Source organism: Dermochelys coriacea, chromosome 18 (assembly GCF_009764565.3).
Source record: "Dermochelys coriacea isolate rDerCor1 chromosome 18, rDerCor1.pri.v4, whole genome shotgun sequence".
Lineage (NCBI taxonomy): Eukaryota > Metazoa > Chordata > Testudines > Dermochelyidae > Dermochelys > Dermochelys coriacea.
The window spans coordinates 7,990,994-8,014,370 of NC_050085.1; the positions used below are offsets into that span (position 1 = coordinate 7,990,994).

The 23,377-nt window shown below is 47.4% G+C and overlaps 1 protein-coding gene across 1 annotated transcript in view; it reads right to left on the bottom strand.

Annotated features, from left to right (window-relative positions):
• Positions 1–2,958: 2,958 nt before the first annotated feature.
• Positions 2,959–23,377, bottom strand: part of TAS1R2 (taste 1 receptor member 2) — a 28,824-nt gene continuing 8,405 nt past the window's right edge. Inside the window, 7 exon segments of the mRNA XM_038377195.2 lie at positions 2,959–5,722; positions 5,724–5,859; positions 7,264–7,522; positions 8,270–8,466; positions 9,618–10,365; positions 10,853–11,153; positions 14,422–14,647. Coding sequence (XP_038233123.2) covers positions 4,954–5,722; positions 5,724–5,859; positions 7,264–7,522; positions 8,270–8,466; positions 9,618–10,365; positions 10,853–11,153; positions 14,422–14,429 — 2,418 coding nt within the window. The 5' untranslated portion in view covers positions 14,430–14,647 and the 3' untranslated portion in view covers positions 2,959–4,953.

Sequence of the window (23,377 nt, forward strand, 5' to 3'; positions counted from 1 at the left end):
GGGAGTGAGGGGTGAGAAAGGGGCCAGAGGTGACGCATGGGGTGGTCATATGTCCCCCCTTTAAATTGTGCCTCCCTTACTATCATCAAGAGTTACACATCACCTCTGCTAGAGCCTGAGAGGTGGGGACACATGCACAGAACCAAATGCAATGCCTAGACTTCAGGGTTACAGACTCTGTCTTTTACTGCAGCAGCCTCTACACACAAGCCCCTGCTTTAGCGAGCCAGCCAATGCAGCCACCATCTGCAGCACACACATGTCACAGGGCTGCCTTAAGTGCAGCAGTTAGGTCAGGCACCTCTAAATGGAGCCTGCTATACAATCCACTTTCACCCACCCAGGTAAAGGGAAAACAAACTTGTTGCTGCTGTAGTCTGGCTGCTTCCTGCTGCCTTGTGGAAGCAGGCCCAGTTGTTGCAAGGTGGGAAAGGGTACAGTATCTTCCTCCCTGTGACTGCTTCTGTGATGTAGGACAAGCCACGTAAACAGCTCTGTTCAGTGCTTGGGCTTTGGATAAAGATTGCTCTTGTGGGGTGAGAGCCTGCTTCTTCTCCCTTGCAGACTCCTTCTGCCACGAGGAAAAGCCCCAAGATTCCCAACAGGTAGTTTGGGAGAGCAGGATGTCCCAGAAATCATAAGGAGAATCCCAGCAGTCTCCAGCATTGATCACAGTTCATACATATGTACATAAAATGCTACCTGTGGGTAAACTATTTCCTGAGGTTTCAGAGTAGCAGCCGTGTTAGTCTGTATTCGCAAAAAAGAAAAGAAGGACTTGTGGCACCTTAGAGACTAACAAATTTATTTGAGCATAAGCTTTCGTGAGCTAAAGCTCACTTCATCGGATGCATTCGGTGGAAAATACAGTGGGGAGATTTATATACACACACAGAGAACATGAAACAATGGGTTTTATCATACACACTGTAAGGAGAAAGAAAAGGAGTACTTGTGGCACCTTAGAGACTAACAAATTTATTTGAGCATAAGCTTTCGTGAGCTACAGCTCACTTCATCGGATGCATTTAAGGAGAGTGATCACTTAAGATGAGCTATTACCAGCAGGCATTGGCACCCTGACAGCAGGATTGTCTGGCTATGTAGATTCCCTCCTCAGGCCCTATGCTACCAGCACTCCCAACTATCTTCGAGACACCACTGACTTCCTGAGGAAACTACAATCCATTGGTGATCTTCCTAAACACACCATCCTAGCCACTATGGATGTAGAAGCCCTCTACACCAACATTCCACATAAAGATGGACTACAAGCCATCAGGAACAGTATCCCCGATAATGTTTCTGTGTGTGTATATAACCTGGTGGCTGAACTTTGTGACTTTGTGAACTTTGTGGCACTGCGATGGGTACCCACATGGCCCCACAGTATGCCAACATTTTTATGGCTGACTTAGAACAACGCTTCCTCAGCTCTCGTCCCCTAATGCTCCTACTCTACTTGCGCTACATTGATGACATCTTCATCATCTGGACCCATGGAAAAGAAGCCCTTGAGGAATTTCACCATGATTTCACCATCAACCTCAGCCTGGACCAGTCCACACAAGAGATCCACTTCCTGGACACTATGGTGCTAATAAGAGATGGTCACATAAACACCACCCTATATTGGAAACCTACTGACCGCTATTCCTACCTATATGCCTCTAGCTTTCATCCAGATCACACCACAGGATCCATTGTCTACAGCCAAGCTCTACGATATAACCGCATTTGCTCCAACCCCTCAGACAAAGACAAACACCTACAAGATCTCTATCATGAATTCTTACAACTACAATACCCAGCTGCTGAAGTGAAGAAACAGATTGACAGAGCCAGAAGAGTACCCAGAAATCACCTACTACAGGACGGGCCCAACAAAGAAAATAACAGAACGCCCCTAGCCATCACCTTCAGTCCCCAACTAAAACCTCTCCAACGCATCATCAAAGATCTACAACCTATCCTGAAGGACGACCCATCACTCTCACAGATCTTGGGAGACAGGCCAGTCCTTGCTTGCAGACAGTCCCCCAACCTGAAGCAAATACTCACCAGCAACCACACACCACACAACAGAACCACTAACCCAGGAACCTATCCTCGCAACAAAGCCCGTTGCCAACTCTGTCCACATATCTATTCAGGGGACACCATCATAGGGCCTAATCACACCAGCCACACTATCAGAGGCTCGTTCACCTGCGCATCTACCAATGTGATATATGCCATCATGTGCCAGCAATGCCCCTCTGCCATGTACATTGGTCAAACTGGACAGTCTCTACGTAAAAGAATAAATGGACACAAATCAGACGTCAAGAATTATAACATTCAAAAACCAGTCGGAGAACACTTCAATCTCTCTGGTCACTCGATTACAGACCTGAGAGTGGCTATCCTTCAATAAAAAAACTTCAAAAACAGACTCCAACGAGAGACTGCTGAATTGGAATTAATTTGCAAACTGGATACAATTAACTTAGGTTTCAGAGTAGCAGCCGTGTTAGTCTGTATTCGCAAAAAGAAAAAGAGGACTTGTGGCACCTTAGAGACTAACAAATTTATTTGAGCATAAGCTTTCGTGAGCTACAGCTCACTTCATCGGATGAAGTGAGCTGTAGCTCACGAAAGCTTATGCTCAAATAAATTTGTTAGTCTCTAAGGTGCCACAAGTACTCCTTTTCTTTTAATTAACTTAGGCTTGAATAGAGACTGGGAGTGGATGGGTCATTACATAAAGTAAAACTATTTCCCCATGTTATTTCTCCCCCCACCCCACCCCCCACTGTTCCTCAGACGTTCTTGTTAACTGCTGGAAATGGCCCACCTTGATTATCACCACAAAAGGTTTTCCTCCTTCCCCCCTCCTTCCTGCTGGTAATAGCTCATCTTAAGTGATCACTCTCCTTACAGTGTGTATGATAAAACCTATTGTTTCATGTTCTCTGTGTGTGTATATAAATCTCCCCACTGTATTTTCCACCGAATGCATCCGATGAAGTGAGCTGTAACTCATGAAAGCTTATGCTCAAATAAATTTGTTAGTCTCTAAGGTGCCAAAAGTACTCTATTTCCTGAGGCATTCCAGTTAGCTAAATCTCCCCTTCCCTGTATCAACACAGGAGTGCAATGCAGAGCCCCCCAATTAACTGAACCTCCCATGCCCACCTCTTGCACGCACACACACAGTGCAGTGCAGTGCAGTGCAGTGCAGAGATCCCAATTAGCTGATCCCACTCCCCATGACTGTACAATGCAGAGAGACCCCAGTTTGATGATCCCCCTCCATGTAATACGGCAAAACCCCAGTTAGCTCAACCCTGATTTTCTGAACTGCATACCTGTTGCTGATTCTGAAGTACATTTATTTGATTTACCTAGAGCTTTAGCTATCCCAAGGCAATGAGATAATGGGGGTTTGTCTACTGTGTTTGCAGGCACTTCATATGCCACAGTCTCAGGGGCTATCCTGCCCCTTGGACAATATTTCACTGATATTGACACTATAGCCAGTCAATATTTGTGTGTATATCTGTATAATTACTGCATTGAGACTTGAGCTGGATATCTGCTCCACTAGAGGTATCTATGCATTTTTGTGTTGCCAGTACTCATTATTTTACTGCAAGTCTCATGGTGTTTGGCATTTTTCTTGGTGCTGAAGCTCCTGGAATCATGTGATTATGTGAGAATCTCCACTGTTTAAAGTACATTTAGATTAATAAATTCCAAGGTCAGAAGACACCATTGTGATCATCTGATCTGACCTGCTGCATAGCACAAGTCATAGAACTTGTCCATAATAATTCCTGTTTGAGCTACAGTATATCTCATAGAAAACCATCCAATTTTAAACTAAAAATTGCCCGTGATGGAGAATTCACCACAATCTAGCCCTTGTGGCTGTGGAGAAAAGCTTGAAAACGTGACCCCCTAGTGGCACAATAACCAGAAAGCAATTCAGTGACCCCAAGATTTATGTTATTTGACAATCTCATGATCTATAAGCCAATCTCATGATTATTGGTGCCTGATTCATGCCTTTTGCCTGCTCAGTGTAGGCAATACTGTTCTGAAAGCCAGAAAAACACCATTCCTTCAGAAAAATTAAATGATCTCTAAGTTCATGTCTTCTACAGTGGAATTTGCTGTTTTTTTTCCATCTCTCCCATTTATTGCCCCCATCTTATTGGGTGTGCACGACCCCTGCTTTCTCATTTGCTTTACTTTAGATCTTAAATTTCACTTGCTTGTCTCGGAACCTAACACGAAGGTCCATTCAGTGTGAAGAATATAGCATGGCCCTTTGCCGGGAACAGTTCAAAGCGTTTTGACACTTGTTAATACCCCTACAGCTTCTGTGCATTCAATCTGGGTTGCATTAGCACCATGAGCAATCTGTGGTTGGTGGAGTTGCGGGGGGGAGGAATGACTTTGGGATCCATCCAAGAAGTGTCAGACTCAATCTGGGCTCTTATAACTACTTATCTAACATGGTACATCACAAGGTTTTATCTGCCAATTAGCCTCAGTCAGAGCTGCTAACTGAAAGCAGATGGATCTATACGTTATCGTATGGAAAAATCTGCCACTTGCCATTTTTCTGAAGAGTGGGAGAGCCGGGCTGAATGCCCCTTTCTAAAATCACCAGGCGGCAGGAGGTCTTAGACATGCAGGAGTGAGGATGAGCAATTAAGGGTGCCCTGATGCAAGGGTGATGGAGAGGGGACATGTGTAAGTACCAAGGTTGGTGCAGGGCTGGTGGCTGCTGTTGCTTCATACAGGTGTGGCACTGAACCTGAGCTAAGGAGGTGCCCTTAACCTGTTTCCTCTTCATTGTGTGTGTGTTGTATATTGGGATTATGTAAAGCAGCACCGCTAGCCCCTGCTGTCCTTCCCTTCCACCCTCCCCTCCCCTGGGGTATAAGAATTTCTTTGACCGATCTAGTACTTGTTCTGATGCAGAACAAAAACAAATGTCAAAACCTCGAGTTGTTTCGTGAAATAGGACTCTTGTTTTCCAGCCCACCCTAGTTGTTGTACCTGTTGCTGTGTTTGAGGGGGTAGGAGGGAAATTTGCAAGGTCACCAGCACCCCTCTGTACCTAGACATGACCAGGAAAATGGCAATCCCAGAAACAGAATAGCAGGTCATACACAGCGTGATGTACTTGGCTTCGTTGTAGTTCTTGGGAAGCTCCTTGCCCATGTAGGAAAAATAGAAGCACAGAATAGAGAGAAACATATCTAGGCTGCTGTTCATCAGCAAGACCAACTTGTAGCTCTTGTTGCATTGCAGCACTACTGTAGAGGGGTCGTCCTCCTGAGCTAACAGAACTGGAGCAGGAGGGTGGATGATAAAGTTGGTCACAGTGAAGGTGACTTTTAGAGCTATAATTACAGTTATAAAAATATACTGGCCATTGTACTTCATCCAGTAGCTGTAGGCTTTGGGCAGCCAGGCAGCCATCTTGAAAATGCTGATGATCTGGAAGGACCTGACAGTGAGGCAGGAGATGCACACAGTGAAGCAGAGGCTGGACACTATTTGCCGGCACACGCATGTGAACTCTGTTGGGATCCCCATCTTCATGGGGACGTTGACGAAACAGATGATCAGAGATGCCAGCATAAGGAAGCAAATCCTGCCTCCTGCAGATTTCACCACAGGGGTGTGCAAATGAATGGCAAAGGTGACAGATATGACTACAGTGGCCCAGCACCGAGAATAGCAGCAACACCACTGCAGTGCCTTCTTGCCATTGCAGATATTTCACAAGCCTTGGGTAGCACTCTTGACTTCTGGCCCATTACCACTGGTCAGCTGGACAAGGCTGGCAGTTGTATAGGTCTGCAAAACAAAATGTGGTGTTTCTGAAAGACCCTAGTAAGGGCTGTCTTGTCTGTAAATAGTCAATGTGTCTAATAAGAGCAGAACTGATGGGAGCGATGATAAAGGTTTTGCACCCATACTGACTCAGGCTACTGTCTTGTCAGCTCTCACTAGCTAAGCAGGGTCAGACCTGGTCAGTTCTGGATTGGGAGACCTCCATGGGAAACCCAAAGTAGTGGTGGTTGTACAGTAGCTAAAATGCTTCTTTCTGATTAATATGTGAACCAGTGTCGTAAGCCTGGTCTTAGGGGTACACTGTGCTGTTGGAGGTGAAGTCATTCAAAGGAGAGGTAAAGCCACTTACGGTCCTTAGTGATCCCATGGGTTTGTTTTGGTTTGTTTTTCTTTGCAAGTGTAGGGATTTTAACCCTAGTGTCTTGGCTAAATTCCAATCTGGGTAATTGCATTCTACATCCCCAAATTCCTCCTAAACTTGAAGTTGGAGTCAGTGTTCCTTTTCCTTTCCTGCTGGAGTAGTTTTGTTGTGTACTGTTACCCTAGAGGTGACCGCACTTCAACGGTGGCCAAATTTCCTCAGAGTACATAGTTTGTCAAGCTTCTTGGAATCCTTCAGGGTAGACAGTGCTATGCAAATTTAAGATATAAATAACACCTAAGGTCTTCTATTTGAGGATCTCACAAAACATTGCAAACATTAATTTAAGCTTCCCAGCTCCCTGATAAGGTAGGGCGGTATGAAATCCATTTTACAGATGTGAGAACTGAGCCACAGTGAGGCCATGTAACTTGCCTACACCAAATGGTGAATCACCGTTAGAAGTGACAATGGAAGTCAGGTCTTCTGACTCTTCATCCCCTTTTCTAACTACACCTCTACCGCCATGCCAGCTCCCGCTCCCTACACCACACACAGAGAATCTGAATCAGAGAAAGCGTGGCCTTGAAGGGATTATTATTACAGTAATGGAGATCTCAGCTGAGATTGGGGCCCCATTGTGCCAACTGGTGTAAAAACATGTAGTGAGAGGCAGTGCCTGCCCAAAAGAGTTTACAATCCCAATGAAGAAGACAAAGGAAGGATTTATTATCCCCATATTATAGATATGGGACTGATGCCCAGAGAGGACTAAGTGACTTACCCAAGGTCACACTGGAAATGTGGCAAGGCCAGGACCTGAAACCAACTCTTCGGGTAAGAGATTCATTCCTTTCATAGATTCTAGAACCAGATAGGACCATTAGATAATCTAGTCTGACCTGCATATCACAAGCCAGAGAGTCTCGCTCAGCTACCCCTATCTAGAGCCCATTAACTTAACTATAGACTTTCTGCTGGGAACAAGCACTGCTGGACTGATGAAAACAAAGTTCGTTTAGGCTTGTACGCTGCATTTTCCTTACCGTTGTGGTTGAGGAAAGTCCCTGCTTCACAATCGATACACTCAAAACAGCAGCTGCTAACACTTGTGGGCTTTCTCCACTGCCCGGGCTCGCACTGCTGGGAACAGACTGAAATGGGGACCTGGGTAAAAGGGAATTGGAGGAAAACAATGACTATCTCGCAACTTCCAGGTGAGCCGGAAGAACTTGTAAATGCTCCATAATAGTTGCTATCCAATTCCAATTCAGCCACAGCATAGACAGGAAAGGGGATACACAGCTAGGATAAAGCCAACCAGACAATGTGCTTTACCTTTAAATAGGGAACAGGGTTTAGACTGTGCCCCTCTTGGGATTCAGCCATCAGTTATACATACCTGCAATAACTTTACCAGCAAGTTTACCATGTTCCAATGGCAAAGAGCCAGGGATGGATTTCTTGGGATGGCCATAAGCAAAACATTCCTGGGATCAATCTAGCTACTGCATCACCTTTAAATAGAGAAGAGGGATGGGCATAGCCACAAAGGCAACACTCATCCAGGAATTACCTAACCAGCCACCGGATGTCGCTGTTTTACCAGACAAACAGCTGAAGGAACATTCTTCTGGCAGGAGGCAATTTAAAATTTTAAAGCAAAGGGCGAGACTTTCAAGCCTTGTTTGTTTATGCACAAGTCTGGCACATGCAGCCCATTCTGACGGCTATTCTTGTCACCTGTCTTTTTGTTGCCCAAGTGATAGGATTTATATGCTCATGTCCCATTTGTGTGTGTAACTATGGCTCAATAATCCCTAGCTCCTATATAGCACTTTACGTTCGAAGAGTTCAAAGCACTTGACAAAGGAGGTCAGTATCATTCTCTCTGTTTTACAGATGGGGAAACTGAGGCACAAAGCGGGGCAGTGACTTGGCTGAGATCACCCAGCATGCCAATGGCGAATAGAACCCAGGTCTAGCTCTGTACTCTATTGACTAAGCCCTACTGCCTTGGGTTTTGCTCATGTAGTTCCATGACATTCTCACATGTGTGATAATGGGTGGAGGGAACTTGCCATGTTGTTTGGGGTGTGCCAGGAGATGTTCTGGGTGATGAACAGCAGCTTCTGGTTCCTTGTGCTTTAGGAGGCGATTTTCTGAAAAGGGTTGCTTGGTTGGTCCCACTTCCACTGGATGATCTCGAAGCTGTTTGGAGTATCGCCTTTCTCTCTGAAATTGATCCTCTTCTCAAGCAGAGAGAAGTCCACGCGCTTCACCTCTGGCACTAGCTGCAAATGGAGAGGGATGAGATGATCAATGCATACGTACTGCTAGGCACTGAAGTTATAGATTGGTGTCACTTCCTGAAAGTCTGGTTCTGCTCTGAAAAGCGACGCTGCCTAAAGAGCAGCCATGGGTTTTTTACTTGTTGATTCCAGGTCAAATGCTCTCAGTCAGCAGGAATTTTCTTCTAAGAACCAGCATGGCAAACTGGGCTCTTCTGGCTCACATATCCCCAAAGATTCTGCAACTGGGACTCAATCAACCAGGCTGATGCATGAGTCAGAAGAGAAGCCAGCTCGCTCCCCTGGAATTATGTTGGCTTTGCAAGAGACTAAAATACCCTGCCACCCATGTCCACGCTGAGCAATATCTTGCATCCAGTTGATCAAAAGGGACTGCTGGTTGAGTAAGGGGAGAGAGTAGACAATTCTGGTCTATGGGAAGTGGATCTGACTCTCTGAAGACCATGGAGCAGGTCTGTTGAGCAAGATGTTGCCGTTTTGACACCCACTTTTCAGAACAGAACTGCGCTCCAAAAGGTGCTGGAGGAAGTGGTTGTGGTAAATGCAGTAGTGGTGCTCTTCATCTGAGTCGGTGCTGACCCATGCCACACACACCCAGTGCAGTGTTTGTGTGAGGTGGGCACTGTTCTCATAGAGATGCCGTCTTTTGGATAGGGGCCAAAATTAGACTAGGGTAAGGGCGTGTACACCTGCATAGAGGTGGACTCTATGCTGCTGTGTCTCTGCCCTACCATGAGTTTGCATTGCTGTCATTTTGCAAAAGGTCATTTGACCAATTGAGCTGGATGCAGGCACGATCTACCTGTCCCTGCTAAGCAAGGAGATTGTGCTTCTGGGACAGCCACGTGGAACGGTGGGCAAGCTATTCTGCAACATGGACAGTTGTCTGCTAGGAACTGGGTTGGGGTCATCTGACCCATCTGATGCAGACCACCAAGCAGCCATCAGAGACTAACACCTTTCTGTTCCTAGCCATATGGGCTGGAGGCAAAAGGCTCTACCGCACTTTCCCGATGCCCCAAGCCATCTGGTCCCGCGCCCTTAAAACGTGCCTTGGATTTCTCAATGCAAGCATGTGGCCATCCTACTAGGGGTAAACCATCCGCTTGTGGCATCCTTGGTATTGCAGCCCAGCAGCCTGTGCAAAGCCACGATGTAGACAGAAGAGTAGACAGTGAAGTCTCTGCGTTCCCCTTGGGCCCTCATAACGTGGTCTGCGTCTCGGGCAGATCTGAGGCACTGGTCGCATGCTTGGTTGCACATAGTTTGGTCGCTCGCCTGCCCATTGGCTCCTTCTGCCAGGCTGACCCTGAAGTCATCAAAACCAGGAATGGAGAATTCTTTTGCTGCCACCCCCAGGACGGAGCTCACCCTCCAGAGGTCAGTGATGTTGTACAGGGTCGGCTCAATGGCCCAGGCTTCGGTGGCAATCTACACCAAATCTGTGACATTCTGGGGGACAGCTTCTTGGAAGAAGAATGGTAGTGTCAGCTCCAAAGACAGGAGGATGACCACCTTGGCCGTACTGAGGTTGACCTTGCTGACAATGGCCTTGATCTTTCCCTGGAACTCTAGTGAGAGCAGCTGGCTGCTGCGGGGCACTGGGATGATGTCCTGCAATGCCACACAGATCCCAGTAGCCCTGGCCCACAGGAGCTTCAGGTTCTGCTGCCCGTAATCATCATCACTGTACAGAATGTTGATCCAGTTCCACTGGAGCTCCTTCAGCAGGAGCAGCATGGCCACAATCTGCTGCTCCCTGCTGGAAATGGCACGGAAGGCAGTGGGGAAGCGTTCGCGGTCGTTCAGCTCATTAGTGGTTGCCCTGTAGGAGATCTAGGGGCAGGAAGGAACAAGGAAGGGACAAAGTGAATATACAGACATGACTTACACCCTGTACAACAGCGTTGGCGTCGCTGGAGTTGTACAGGGTGTCTTGATCTAGGGATTGGCTTTCTCTGGATTGCAGACTTAATGCTGTCATAATGCACAAATTAGGGGGTGCTCTAATTACAGAACTGGAGCATGTCCGAGTTCCAGAAAGCCAGGAGATGCCCAAGTGAGAAGTCCAGCAGTAGCAGCATTCTGCACATCTGGTGTGATTTAGGTATAAAGTGACCAGATTATCCCAATGAAAATATGGGATGCCTGTTGCTTGCCACCCAATGGGGAGCATGTCACAAAGGGAGGTTTGAGTATGCTGAAGCTATAGGGGGCTGACTCACTTCAAACCAAAGCACAGGGGATATGTTCATGCAATCAGGTATGTTAGTGAGGCAAGCCCTGGAAGGTTTGTCCAGCCCTAATATGGGCACCGACGTACCTGTGGAATGAGGAAAAGACTCAATACATGGGCCACGATAACAACTGCTTGTGAGGAGTCTGGGCCAATCACAGCCAGCACCCGGGGCTGATAGTGTGTGTAGTTATTGTGCAGTTGTACCACAAAGTGCTCGTTGGCGAGGAAATACAAGATGGGGCGGATGGAGTTGGTGAAATAACAGATGTCGACCATCTCGTAGCCTAGGGAGACACGAGGCAGCAGGGTACTGGAATTGTGGATCTGCTCCACTGCGAACCTCATGGCCCGGAGGTAGCTGTAGCCTGTTATCTTCAGCATGTACCTAGGAGGAGTGTAAAACGATGAGCGATGGGTGCAGGAACCTATCCAGTGAGAGAACACGTCTTGCTTTGGGCTTATGCAGTGAGTCTCAAAGAGGAGACTCCTCCCTTAGTGTTGCATAGCACTGCAGTCTTAGGACCCTGGGCCCAACTCTGTAAGGTGCTGTGCACTAATAACTCCCACTAGCTTCAGGATAGGGCCCCAAATTCTACCCTGAATATAGCGCTCCTATAGGAGTCAATTGGAGCCAGGTGCGTAATGGGCCATCATTATGGGAAGCAGCATGGTCTGTTGGACAGAGCACAGGAGTGAGACTCAGGGGGCCGGGATTCTTTTCCAAGCTCTGCCACCGACCTGCTGGATGACCTTGGCCAAGTCAGTTCCTCTCTCTGTGCCTCAGTTTCCCATTTTTAACATGGGGATAATGATAATTACATCCCTTTGTAAAGCTCTGTGGGATCTACTGATGAAAAGTTCTATATAAGAGTTAGGGTTTGTTATGATCAGGGTTTGAACCCCATCCCCTCTACCAGTTGAACTACAAGAGTAACTTCCTTAGTTAGTGTAGTAGGTTGTTATCCTCTAGTGGTCCAGCCACCAGTGGGGAGATGTGACACACTGCTAGTTTCTTATGCTTGCTACTAAAGGCAGGATTATAATAGTGTTTTCCTCCACCATCTGGGCTAAGATTATCTTCTGGAAGCGAGGACTTCTGGTTTCTAGAGTGAGTCCTGCTGCTGACTTTGCAAATGTGTGACTTCGAGCACTTAACCTGTCTGGGCTCCATCCCACCCCCTGCCTCTCATCCCATTGCTAAAATGGGTGGCTTTGGAGGATCACGAAGCTTAATTCATGCTTGGGAAGGGCTTTGAGATCTCTGGATGAAAGCACTATGCAATGTGAGTGAAATTCAGCCCTGAACAGGGCCTATGTACCACTTAAGCTGGCTGCAAAGGAGGGTACATGCTGCCCCCATCCAAGAAGTGGAACAGCTTGTGCGCTCCTGCTGCATCTTGCAGAGCTCTGGGGAAGCATTGTGAATGCCCTTCCTGAGGCCGAGCAGCTCCCCACTGCCTCCAGCATGGACCTGTGACTTAACAGCACGGTCTGGCCTGGTCTCCTGCCTTTCGTCAGGCAAAACGCCTTTTGAAGTCAGTTTGGTGGTGGGGCGGGCTCCCCTTTTGGCCTGATGTGCCAGGGTAAAAGTTGGGAGGTGAGAGGAGAAATTGCACAGGCCTGAGCAAAGACCTTAGGACGCACCCCTTAGGATTGTGTTGCGTGTCCTGGGGGCAAAAGTCCAGCTGAACATCTTCAGGAGTGTCTGATTCAGGAATGCTGGCGATCAGCAGCAGGCAAGGTGCACACCTGAGTAGGCTGTATGCTAAGGGTATGTCTACACTTGCCATCGGAGGTATGATTGCAACATCAGTAGGGCATACCTGAGCTAGATTTGATGGAGTTAGAGTAACCCACACATCTCCCGGGTGTGGTGCTCCGTCCCCTCTAGTGGCACCGAGACCACTTAGAGATTAATGAGTCTGCTACAGCCTTAGCTAAGAGCCACATGTCTTTTAGCTCATGCAGTAGAGGCTCATTAATCTCTAAGTGGTCTCGGTGCCACTAGAGGAGACAGAGCTCCACACCCGGGAGGTGTGTGGGTTACACTAGAGTGATCTCCGAGAGCAGTGAAGCTGAGCTAGCCATCTGAATAAGTGTCCAGGGTCCTGGGCAAGCTTCTACAGCCACCGCTGAAACCCATGCTGCTGCAGCTTCGCCACTATGCCTAAAAACCTTTTGAGGATGTAGGCCTAAGTGACTTGCCTATGGTCACACAGGGAATCTGTGGCAGAGCAGAAAATTGAACGTTGGTCTCCTGACTTCCTATGAACCAGCCTTCTGCCTCTGTTCATTGTGCTGGGTACTGGGTGTACACATAGTAAGCAGAGACCCTGCCCTGAAGAACTCACAATTTAAACAGACAAGGCAGACCATGACTGGGATTCGAAGCAGAGGCAGAGAGAGACAAAGTGACTTACCCAAGGTCACACAGCAGATCAGTGACAGAGCCAGGCTTGGTTTCCTGGCTCCCAATCCAATAGCCTATCCACTGGCCCCTGATGAGCAATCCACCTTCTGTGCAGTCCCATTAGCCTGAATGGGTCTGCTTGGATGAGCAAGAACCATTTGTTTAAGGAGTGGGATGGAAAAGGGCTTGCACAGCTCGGCAGCGATCCTGATGGTCAGATAAATAGACGAGCCAAGCATCACGAGAGATCCATTTCAGCTGTTAAACAGCTGATCAGATTTGTGTCATATGAAGCATCTGCTGTGACACAAGATAGTTGAATAGAGATTGAGGGCCAGCACTTGCCAACGCAGGTGGTTAATTTTGAGCAACTAGTGGCCTCCTTATCTGATGGGCTGAGTATCCCTAGCTCTCATTAAAGCCTGTGGGAGCTCACCACTTCTGACAAGGGGGCGGCTAGTTTAGGTGCCTGTAGTCCAGCACCTAGGCGTGAAAGTTGTGGCTTAAATGGTTTGTCCCAGGTCACATGCAGGAAGTCTGTGGCAGAGTGAGGAACAGAACCCAGGTGTATGAGTCCCAGCCAGGTGCCTCAGCCACAAAAGCCCTTGCTTCCTCCCCTTCATCAGGAACAAGCCAATGCTGGCTGCAGAGCAGCCCCAAACTATTTCATCACCTTCCCCAACCCCGGCAATGCCTGTTTCCTACTTAAAAAGAAAGGGAGTAGTTGTGGCACCTTAGAGACTAACAAATTTATTACGCTAGACACGTGGGTACCGCCAAGTGGCTGAGATGGGGGCTGCTCATAGTTTGTGTGCAGCAAGAAAAGCCCCCCGAGGAGATAATTGCCAGCCAGATGGAAATCGGAATACTGTGTCTCTGAGCCGGCCGTGGTCAGCAAGACACTAACGCACATAGATAACACCCCGTGCTCCTCATGCTTCTATGGTGACTTCATAAACAGCTGCTGGTGAGCACCCAGAGTAAGTTTCTTGCCCAGGCTCTGCCAGTTCCTGGGTCTGGTGCTTGTTTTCACACATTTCTGCTGACTTATTTACATACATTTCAAGGGGCCAGCCGAAAGGATTTGTGTGTGTTTACATTTTTCATGGACTATTGCATTGCCATGGGCAGTTTAAAGCCAGCAGGGCTGTGCATCAGATGGGACACTCCTTGCTTGGAAGAGGAAATGCCTTTTAGAAGGCAGTGGTTGTAATGCTGATGTTTGTTAAGGGACTGCTCCTACCTGTGCATTTGCCAATGCTCCGCAGAAATCCATCAGGCCCTCATCAAGTGGTAGGCAGCATGGCCTAATTGATAGGGTTACTGGCCTGGAGATCTGGGTTCTGATCTTCATTTAGCCACTTGCCTGTCTCTTCATTTCCCTGTACATCTGTACAGGTTGAGACTTGCAAGTCGGAAGACGGTGGCGTGTGTTGTCATTTTCCCAGTCCCTCTGTAATCAGTTTCCTCTGTTTTCAAGGGGAAAAAAATATATATATAAAATTTATAATAGGAAAACATGGTTACAAAGCTCCAACAATTAACAGGGAGACTCAGGAGCAGGCATGGGATCCGAAAATGACATTTATTTATTTAGGATCTACGTTTTCGGTACTGACTAGTGATTTTTGGGTGTCTTAAAGTCTGCGCACCACAATCAGAAGCACTGTTTACAGAGGCCTGATTTTCAGAAAGTGCTGAGCTCTAGCCTCTTGAAAATCTTAAAGGTGGCTACAATAAGCGGCTGATCACCTGTGTTTAACACCAGCGAAGTTGTCGGGACACCAAGGAGATTTTAAAGGGACACTGTCAGGTTTAAATTCGCTGCCTGTGTTAATAAGAGCAACTTAGGCAATTATCATGGAATTTAAAAAAAAAATCTAATGGCTTTTCCACCTCCAAAGCTGTTTGCTTATTCTCTCTGCAATTTTCCCAGCTTGGGCAATGAAAATAAACCAGTCTGTTTGGGTAAAAAATTTTAAAAGTGCCTATAGAACCTAGCAGCCCAAGTCCCCTTTTCAGGTAATGTAGGCACGTGAAATCAAGGGAAGTTAGGAGCCTGAATACCTTTGAGGAGCTGGGCCTTATCTGCATGGGAAAGTTATACTTGTACCATAAGGTGTACATTTAAATCACTAGAGTTATACCTATAAAATTCCCTGTGTGGATGCTCTTTTTCCAAGTTATGTTGCTTTGGAAGCGGTTGAAACTAGGGTGCAAAAAGCCACCCTTATTCCAGAATAAGAATGTCCACATGGAGCATTGTAGCAGTATATAATTATACTGGTATGACCAGAAAAACTTTCCCATGAAGATACACCTTTGGCTGCCCAAATGAGTGGCTGAGATGCTTTTTGCAAATGTGACCCCTCTCTCTCTTTTTCAGGGTTGTTATTTGTCTTATCATTGCGCCTTAGAGCCCCCATTGTTCTAGGAACTGTACAAACAGACACCAAAAGATATACCCAAAGGGAGCATCACTGTCTAGTTCCAAGGCCCCAACCCTGCTCCATGAAGGGGATGTTACTGTTTTTAAAAATAAAAAGCATCTCCTGTGAAATTAGCACACAAAAAAGAGAGAATTGGAAACATTTTATTTTTGTTTAATTTTAAGTCTGGATGGACAATATCTAAGACACAGAAAAGGTTCCTTCCTATCTAGTTTATTATTAACCCTTCCCTGAGTAGAGCAGTGTGGCTAATGAATAGGACATCGCAATGGGAGTCAGGAGAGCTGGAGTCTGTTCCCGGCTCTGCCACTGACCTGCCTGTGATTAATGTGAGCAAGTCACTTCCCCTTCTTGTGCTTGTGCAGGCTCTTCAGGACATGGACACTCTGTCACTAGTATCTATACAGTGCCTGGCACCACTCTGTCACTAGTATCTGTACAGTGCCTGGCACCATGATCTCTGATCTCTGCTGGGGTTCTGGGCAGAGCTAATCAGAAAGTTTTAATCGAAAATTTTCTGTCAGAAAAATCATTTTGATTAAATCAATTCTCCCCCCCCCAACCATTTCAATTTTAACAAAATTTCATTTTGGGGAAAAAATGGGGGGGATAAAAATGTCAAAATGTAGTTTCATCCCATTATTTTTCCCCCAGAAAATCTTGAAATGTTTTGCAGGACAAACTATCTGTTTCCTGATCCAGGTGACTTCTGGGTGCTGTTGTAATACAACTAATCAGTAGAAGCCCTTACTCCAAACCCCTGTGTAAGGGGACTGTTGGTCCATTACTAAAATTTAGTGGGCAGGAGGGGGTTGGTTGGCTGGCTAGCTCTCGGTACGAAAAGAAAGGGGCAGGGTCGATGGGGAATCAGGACCCTGAGACTTGCAGTTCCCAGGGGCAATGGAGAGGGGCCAACGCTCCAGGTCAGCCTGACTGACAGAGCAGGCAGGCTAATGAGCGTCAGGAGGCCTCCGTGTGTGAGCTGGAACTCTCTGGCTGGGGCCGAGCTAAGGAGAGAGCAGGAAGCTGAGCTGAGCTGGGGAGTGCGCCCCAGCCAGAGCCAGAGAAAACCAGATACGCAGCCTGAACTAGGGAGAGCAGCAGCAAGAGCCAGGGAAGTAGCCCAGGGAGCAGGTCAGTGCTGGGAGCTGAGCTGCAGCAACTGGAGCTAGAGGGGCCAGAGAAGCAGCCCAGGGAGCTGGAGGCAGAGCAGCAGCAGCAGTGCTGAGGCAGAGTGGGGCAGGAGCAGCCAGGGAGAGCAAGGGGTAGGGTGACCAGATGTCCCAATTTTATAGGGACAGTCCCAATATTCAGGGCTTTGTCTGGTAGGCGCCAGGTAGTAGGCACCTATTACCCCCTGCCCCGATTTTTCACACTTGCTATCTGGTCACTCTAGCAAGGGGGGACCCTGGGCAGTGGACCCAGTGCAGGGAGATGATCCCAGCCAAGACGCCTTGCAGGCCAGACTTGGGTGGGTGTCTGGTGGCTGATGCTGGGAAGAAGACCCTGCCACCTAGAACAAGGGCGGGCAAACTCTGGCCCCCAGGATTGCCAGCCCCGTGGCGCAGCGGGGCTAAGGCAGGCTCCCTGCCTGCCCTGGCCCTGCACCACTCCCAGAAGCAGCTGGCACCACGTCCCAGGGGGAGGGGGAGGGGGAGGGCTCCGTGTGCTGCCCTTGCCTGCAGGCACCGTCCCCCACAGTCCCCATTGGCCAGGAACAGGGAACCATTGGCCAGGAACGGGGAACCACGGCCAATGGGAGCTTCAGGGGTGGTACCCACAGGTGAGGGCAGCGCGCAGCGGAGCCGCCCGCCCCACCCCACCCCCAGGAGCCACTGCCGGACATGCTGGCCACTTCCGGGAGTGACGCAGGGCCAGGGCAGGCAGGGAGCCTGCCTTAGCCCCTCTGCCACCCCGGAGCCGCTCCAGGTAAGCGGCGCCGGGCTGGAGCCCGTACCCCAAACCCTTCCTGCATCCCGCACCCTAACCCCCTTCCCTAAGCCCCCTGCCACACCCCTCCTGTACCCCAACCTTCTGCCATGAGCCCCCTCCTGCACCCCAACCCCCTGCCCTGAGCCCCATCATGCATACCCCACACTTCCTCACACACCCCAACCTATCCCAGCCCTACATTCATGACCTTGCATATAATTTCCCCTCCCAGATGTGGCCCTCGGGACAAAAATTTGTCCACCCTGACCTAGAATCTGAAGGCATATGTCTGAGCAAGTGTCTGACCCGCAGCATTCTTGCAGTGCAGCCAGGGCCTGAGAAGGCCTGGGACATGTGAGGGACAGACTGAACTTCCCTTATGTTCCAGAGATGGCTGGTTATGATGTCCCTGTGCCACAGAGCGGGGTGACGAGTTTTGCTTTAACCTTTTCCTTTTTTTCCCTTATTTTTTAATTAGTTGCTGTTTAATACATTGTATTTGCTTTGAACTGTATGCAATGATCAGTGGGTTAGGAAAGTGTCCAGAGCAGAGAGAGAACCCTGGAGTGGGGGACACCCTAGCCCCTATCCTAAGTGACCATGACAAGGTTTCAGAGTAGCAGCCGTGTTAGTCTGTATTCGCAAAAAGAAAAGGAGTACTTGTGGCACCTTAGAGACTAACAAATTTATTAGAGCATGAGCTTTCGTGAGCTACAGCTCACTTCATCGGATGCATTTGGTGGAAAAAACAGAGGGGAGATTGATATACACACACAGAGAACATGAAACAATGGGTTTATCATACACACTGTAAGGAGAGTGATCACTTAAGATAAGCCATCACCAGCAGCAGGGGGGGGAAAGGAGGAAAACCTTGCTTGTCACCATGAAAGGTTTTCCTCCTTCCCCCCCCCCCCCCGCTGCTGGTGATGGCTCATCTTAAGTGATCACTCTCCTTACAGTGTGTATGATAAACCCATTGTTTCATGTTCACTGTGTGTGTATATCAATCTACCCTCTGTTTTTTCTACCAAATGCATCCGATGAAGTGAGCTGTAGCTCACGAAAGCTTATGCTCTAATAAATTTGTTAGTCTCTAAGGTGCCACAAGTACTCCTTTTCTTCATGACAAGGTTGGGAGTCGAGCCTCCAGGAATCCTGGGCCCGGCCTTGTCGGAGTTACAAGGTGTCTGCCACCCACCTAGGAGGGTGAAGAGGAGGGGAGGGTCCTTTTGGTCAGGCAGGTCTCTGGGTAAAGGAAGAGGGAGCGAGGATTCAGATCCTTTTGTTAGCCCATTTCACCAGGGTAGTGTATGAACCAGGAAAATCCCCCACAATAGCAGGACCATTCCCCCCGCTTACACCTGTACCACACCGACCCAAACCCTGCCCTCTTTCCCCCTGAATAGGAAAAACTGAAACTAAGGCAAACACAATTGCACATGGTTTGAAGGCAGAATGCTTTCTAACACCCTTGTTTTTAGGCAATTTTTTTCAAACTTGCTTTAGTTTTTTTTGTTCTGTGCACAGATGTAGTCCTGGGCCATGACTGGAGATCCTAGAAACTATGGTAAGACAATAATAATAAAATCAAAGTCTTCAGCCTAAACTGACCCTTTCCTTTTTACCCATTGCATGCAAAGCACCAGTGCCTTCACTATGGAAATGTATTTGTAGCTCACATTTGCATTGGATTTTGTTTGTGTGCATGTTAATCAGGACCATGAGCTGATAAAATTTGTTCTTGAAGTCAAAGGCTGGGAATAGACTAAATGTAGGGAACATCCATAAGAGGCAGCTTGCTGTTTGCAGAAAGCAACATGAGGACATACAGGTAGTTGTATTTTAAAGCTGACATTTTCAGTGCAGACGTAACCAGGCCTTCCTTTTATTGGATGCTGCGTTGTGCCTGCAGTTTGGAGAGGCAGCATAGACTGCCTAATAGGGTATTGGACTAAGAGTCAGCAGCGTAGGTTCAATTCCTAGCTCTGCCTCTGATCTTGGGCAAATCATTGCCTCGGTTTCCCCTAGTGCTCTTTGTCTTGGCTATTTAGACTGTAAGCTCTTCAGGACAGGGATTGTCTCTTAGTATGAGTTTATACAGTACCTACTCCCTCCAGATGCTACCATAACGCAGATAAGTAATAATAAACTGCCCAGTTTGTTAGTGCAATCAAGAATTTAGGCATCTAAGCGTCGTAAACTGCATTCACGAAAATGGAGGCCAGCATCTGAATGTCTGGTCCTAAAACAGTGGGAGATGCTAATTTAGGGCCTGATTGTGCAACCCCAATTCACACTGAGATCTACTTTACTCCATGAGTAGCCCTACGTGATTAAGGGTATCAGAATTGGGTCCTGGATCTGTGGTCTGGTACCCAGATCAAGATTTATTATAACCTTCAGTTCTGTGTGTTCACCTCTGTGCCCAATTTAGAAAGGATGTCATTCTGTTACTGTTCACAGCAGCAGAGCCTGGATCTTTGGTCAAACTGCAGAGACTCGACATTTTATCTCCAGAGGCCCCTGGTTCAATCTCTGGCATCCATCAAGATTGTGGGGTCATGTTACCATACTAGCTGTAGGAAATAATGTGACTAAAGAACTGGAAACTTGAAAGTCGGTGAAGTGTTCAGCTTGCTGACCCTTGTGGAGCAGGGGTGAAAAGCACTTTAGGAACATGAACTAACAACGCCTTGAACTAGTAGGGTGACCAGAGAGCTAGTTTGAAAAATGGGGATGGGCGTGGGGGTAATAGGCACCTGTCTAAGCCAAAGCCCTGAATAATGGGACTGTCCCTATAAAATGGGGACATCTGGTCACCCTCTGCAGCACCCTGCTATGGTGAAGTACTGCACTCTCTTCTCCTACAGATGGGAGATGCAGAGTCAGAGAGCAGTGAAGCCACTTGCCTGAGGCCAGTAGCAGAGTCAGGACTAAATGAAGGGGGTTTGTCAGTAATATGCTCAGGCCTTGATGCTCTTCTCATTTTGGGATTGCTGCTCTAAATACATGTGGATCTGTTGTGGCCCTGCCAGATCCTGACATTTGTGCTGCTATATCTGTGCACGTGTGTGTGCATGTGCTCGCTTGCTCTCACACACTCACTCCCTCTCTTGTGGGAGATTTCACCAGCAGGGAAAATGTTGGTGTATCTGTGTGTGAGGAAGAGAGATCAAATGACATATTGGGGAGATGGGGGAGGGAGAGTGGAACCATCTGTTAGGATATAGATATTCAGGCCTGTCTGTAAAGGCCTATACTCTAAGAATTTAGGTGTATTCTTATCACTTGGCTAGTTCTAGAGGTATAAAAGAAAGGATCAAAATCACTGTCTGATGGTGTAAGAGCCTTCTCTTCCTGTGACAGTCTGAGGCCCTGTTCTTAGGCTAAGGTCTTTGGCTAAGCAGCAGGGGCAGTCGTAAGCTGGGAAGCGACCGGGCACCTCCTCACATCTCCAAGCTAGTCACGTTGAAAGAAGGTGCTATTGGGCTCTTAGGAATACAATCCTGTCCTGATAATGCCTATCGCCTCCAGAGAAAGGGAAGTGCCTAGAAGATGTAAAAGGATACTTAGTTTGATAGCATCCTGTCTGGCAAGAACTCACTTATCAATAGCTGGGATGTGAAATCCTCATTTCTTTGTTGTTCTATCACTATAGTCCCCATTTCCCTATTGTTTGTCTGTATAGTTTCTGTCTGCTGTATAATTAATTTTGCTGAGTGTAAACTAATTAAGGTGGTGGGATATAATTGGTTAAATAATCATGTTACAATATGTTAGGATTGGTTAGTTAAATTTCAGTAAAATGATTGGTTAAGGTATAGCTAAGCAGAACTCAAGTTTTACTGTATAGAACAAAGAAATGAGGATTTCACATCCCAGCTATTGATATGTGAGTTCTTGCCAGACAGGAAGCTATCAGACTAAGTTTCCTTTTTCATCTTCTAGGCACTTCCCTTTCTCTGGAGGCGATAGGCATTATCAGGACAGGATTGTATTCCTAAAATCCCAATAGCACCTTCTTTCAACGTGACTAATTTGGGATGTGAGGAGGTGCCTGGTCGCTTCCCAGCTTATGACTGCCCCTGCTGCTTAGCCAAAGACCTTAGCCTAAGCACAGGGCCTCAGACTGTCACAGGAAGAGAAGGCCCTTACACCGGCAGACAGTGATTTTGATCCTTTCTTTTATACCTCTAGAACTAGCCAAGTGATAAGAATACACCTAAATTCTTAGAGTCTAGGCCTTTACAGACAAGCCTGAATATCTGTATCCTAACACCATCCACACCCACCGCAAAAATTGCATCTAATGGGGAACTCCTTAAATCGAGGCGCTGCGACTCAATAGTGACAAACATGACTCTGAACTTCACCGATCACATCTGCACTACATGGGTAACCACACAGCTGCCACTAGACTTTCAGAGCCCTGCAGTGTAGCCTTGGGCTCAATGTAAAACCTGTGTTGGACTCCCAGGGAGTTGGGGGGGGGGGAAAGGGCCACAGTCTCTCCCCTTTGGGTTGTTCCAGAGACAGGGTCAGAGATACGAAGAGGAGATCTCCAGGAGGGCATATTAGCCATTTTCCCAAACTCAGAGATTCCCCATCTGTCCGTAGTTTTGGCTGTCTGCACCGGTACAATGTTAGGTAGTTGCTCAGTCCTGAAGTTTGATACCCGGGAGAAAGTATCTCTTGGCCCAATGTATTTCACTGCCGCTCCAGGATGTTGCCTCTAGCCTTTTATCCCCTCCCACTGTATTCCTAGCCATAGCCCTCGAATGCTGGTGGAACTGATCTGTATATAGGTTGGTTCGTATACAAAATCCATCCTGATTACGACTTTCCATGAGGCCACATGTTCCATGAGAGTGCCAAGGTGAGTGAGGTAATATCTCTTATTGGGTCAACTTCTGTTGCTGAGAAAGACAAGCTTTTGAGCTTACATAAGAGCGGCCATACTGCATCTATTCCAGTATCCTGTCTTCCAACAGTGGCCAGTGCCCCAGAGGGAATGAACAGAACAGGTAATCATCAAGTGATCCATTCCCTGTCGTTCATTTCCTGCTTGTGGCAAACAGAGGCTATGGACCCCATCCCTACCCATCCTGACTAATAGCCATTGATGGACCTATCCTCCATGAATTTATCTAGTTCTTTTTTGAATCCTGTTATAGTCTTGGCCTTCACAACATCCTCTGGCAAGGAGTTCCATGGGTTGACTGTGTGTTGTGTGAAAAAATACTTCCTTTCATTTGTTTTAAATCTGCTGCCTATTAATTTCATATGGTGACCCCTAGTTCTTGTGTTATGAGGAGTAAATAACACTGCCATATTTATTTTCTCCACACCAGTTATGATTTTATTAGACCTCTATCATATCCCCCCTTAGTCGTCTCTTTTCCAAGCTTTTACACAGAGCTCTTCTTCAGGTCTGGGAAGCATACTACATGTATTATAACATACATTGACGTTCCCAGTCTCTGGCTGGCAGCAGGTGCAGCATTGCTATTAAAAAGGTCAACTCAGTCAGTAACTGCTTGTGCTGTAGGCTGAGGAGAGAGGTCCTAACCAAAAGTCCCTCCCCCCAAAAGCCAATGCATCCGATGAAGTGAGCTGTAGCTCAGGAAAGCTTATGCTCTAATAAATTTGTTAGTCTCTAAGGTGCCACAAGTACTCCTTTTCTTTTTGCAGAATGTTCCCGTAACCCAGGAATAAACATCAAACGATGTGGGATATTTGCATACATTTCCCTGGTCAGCAGGATCTGATCTTTGGCACAGAGATGAGAATTTTGAGAGGCACATACGTTTTCCC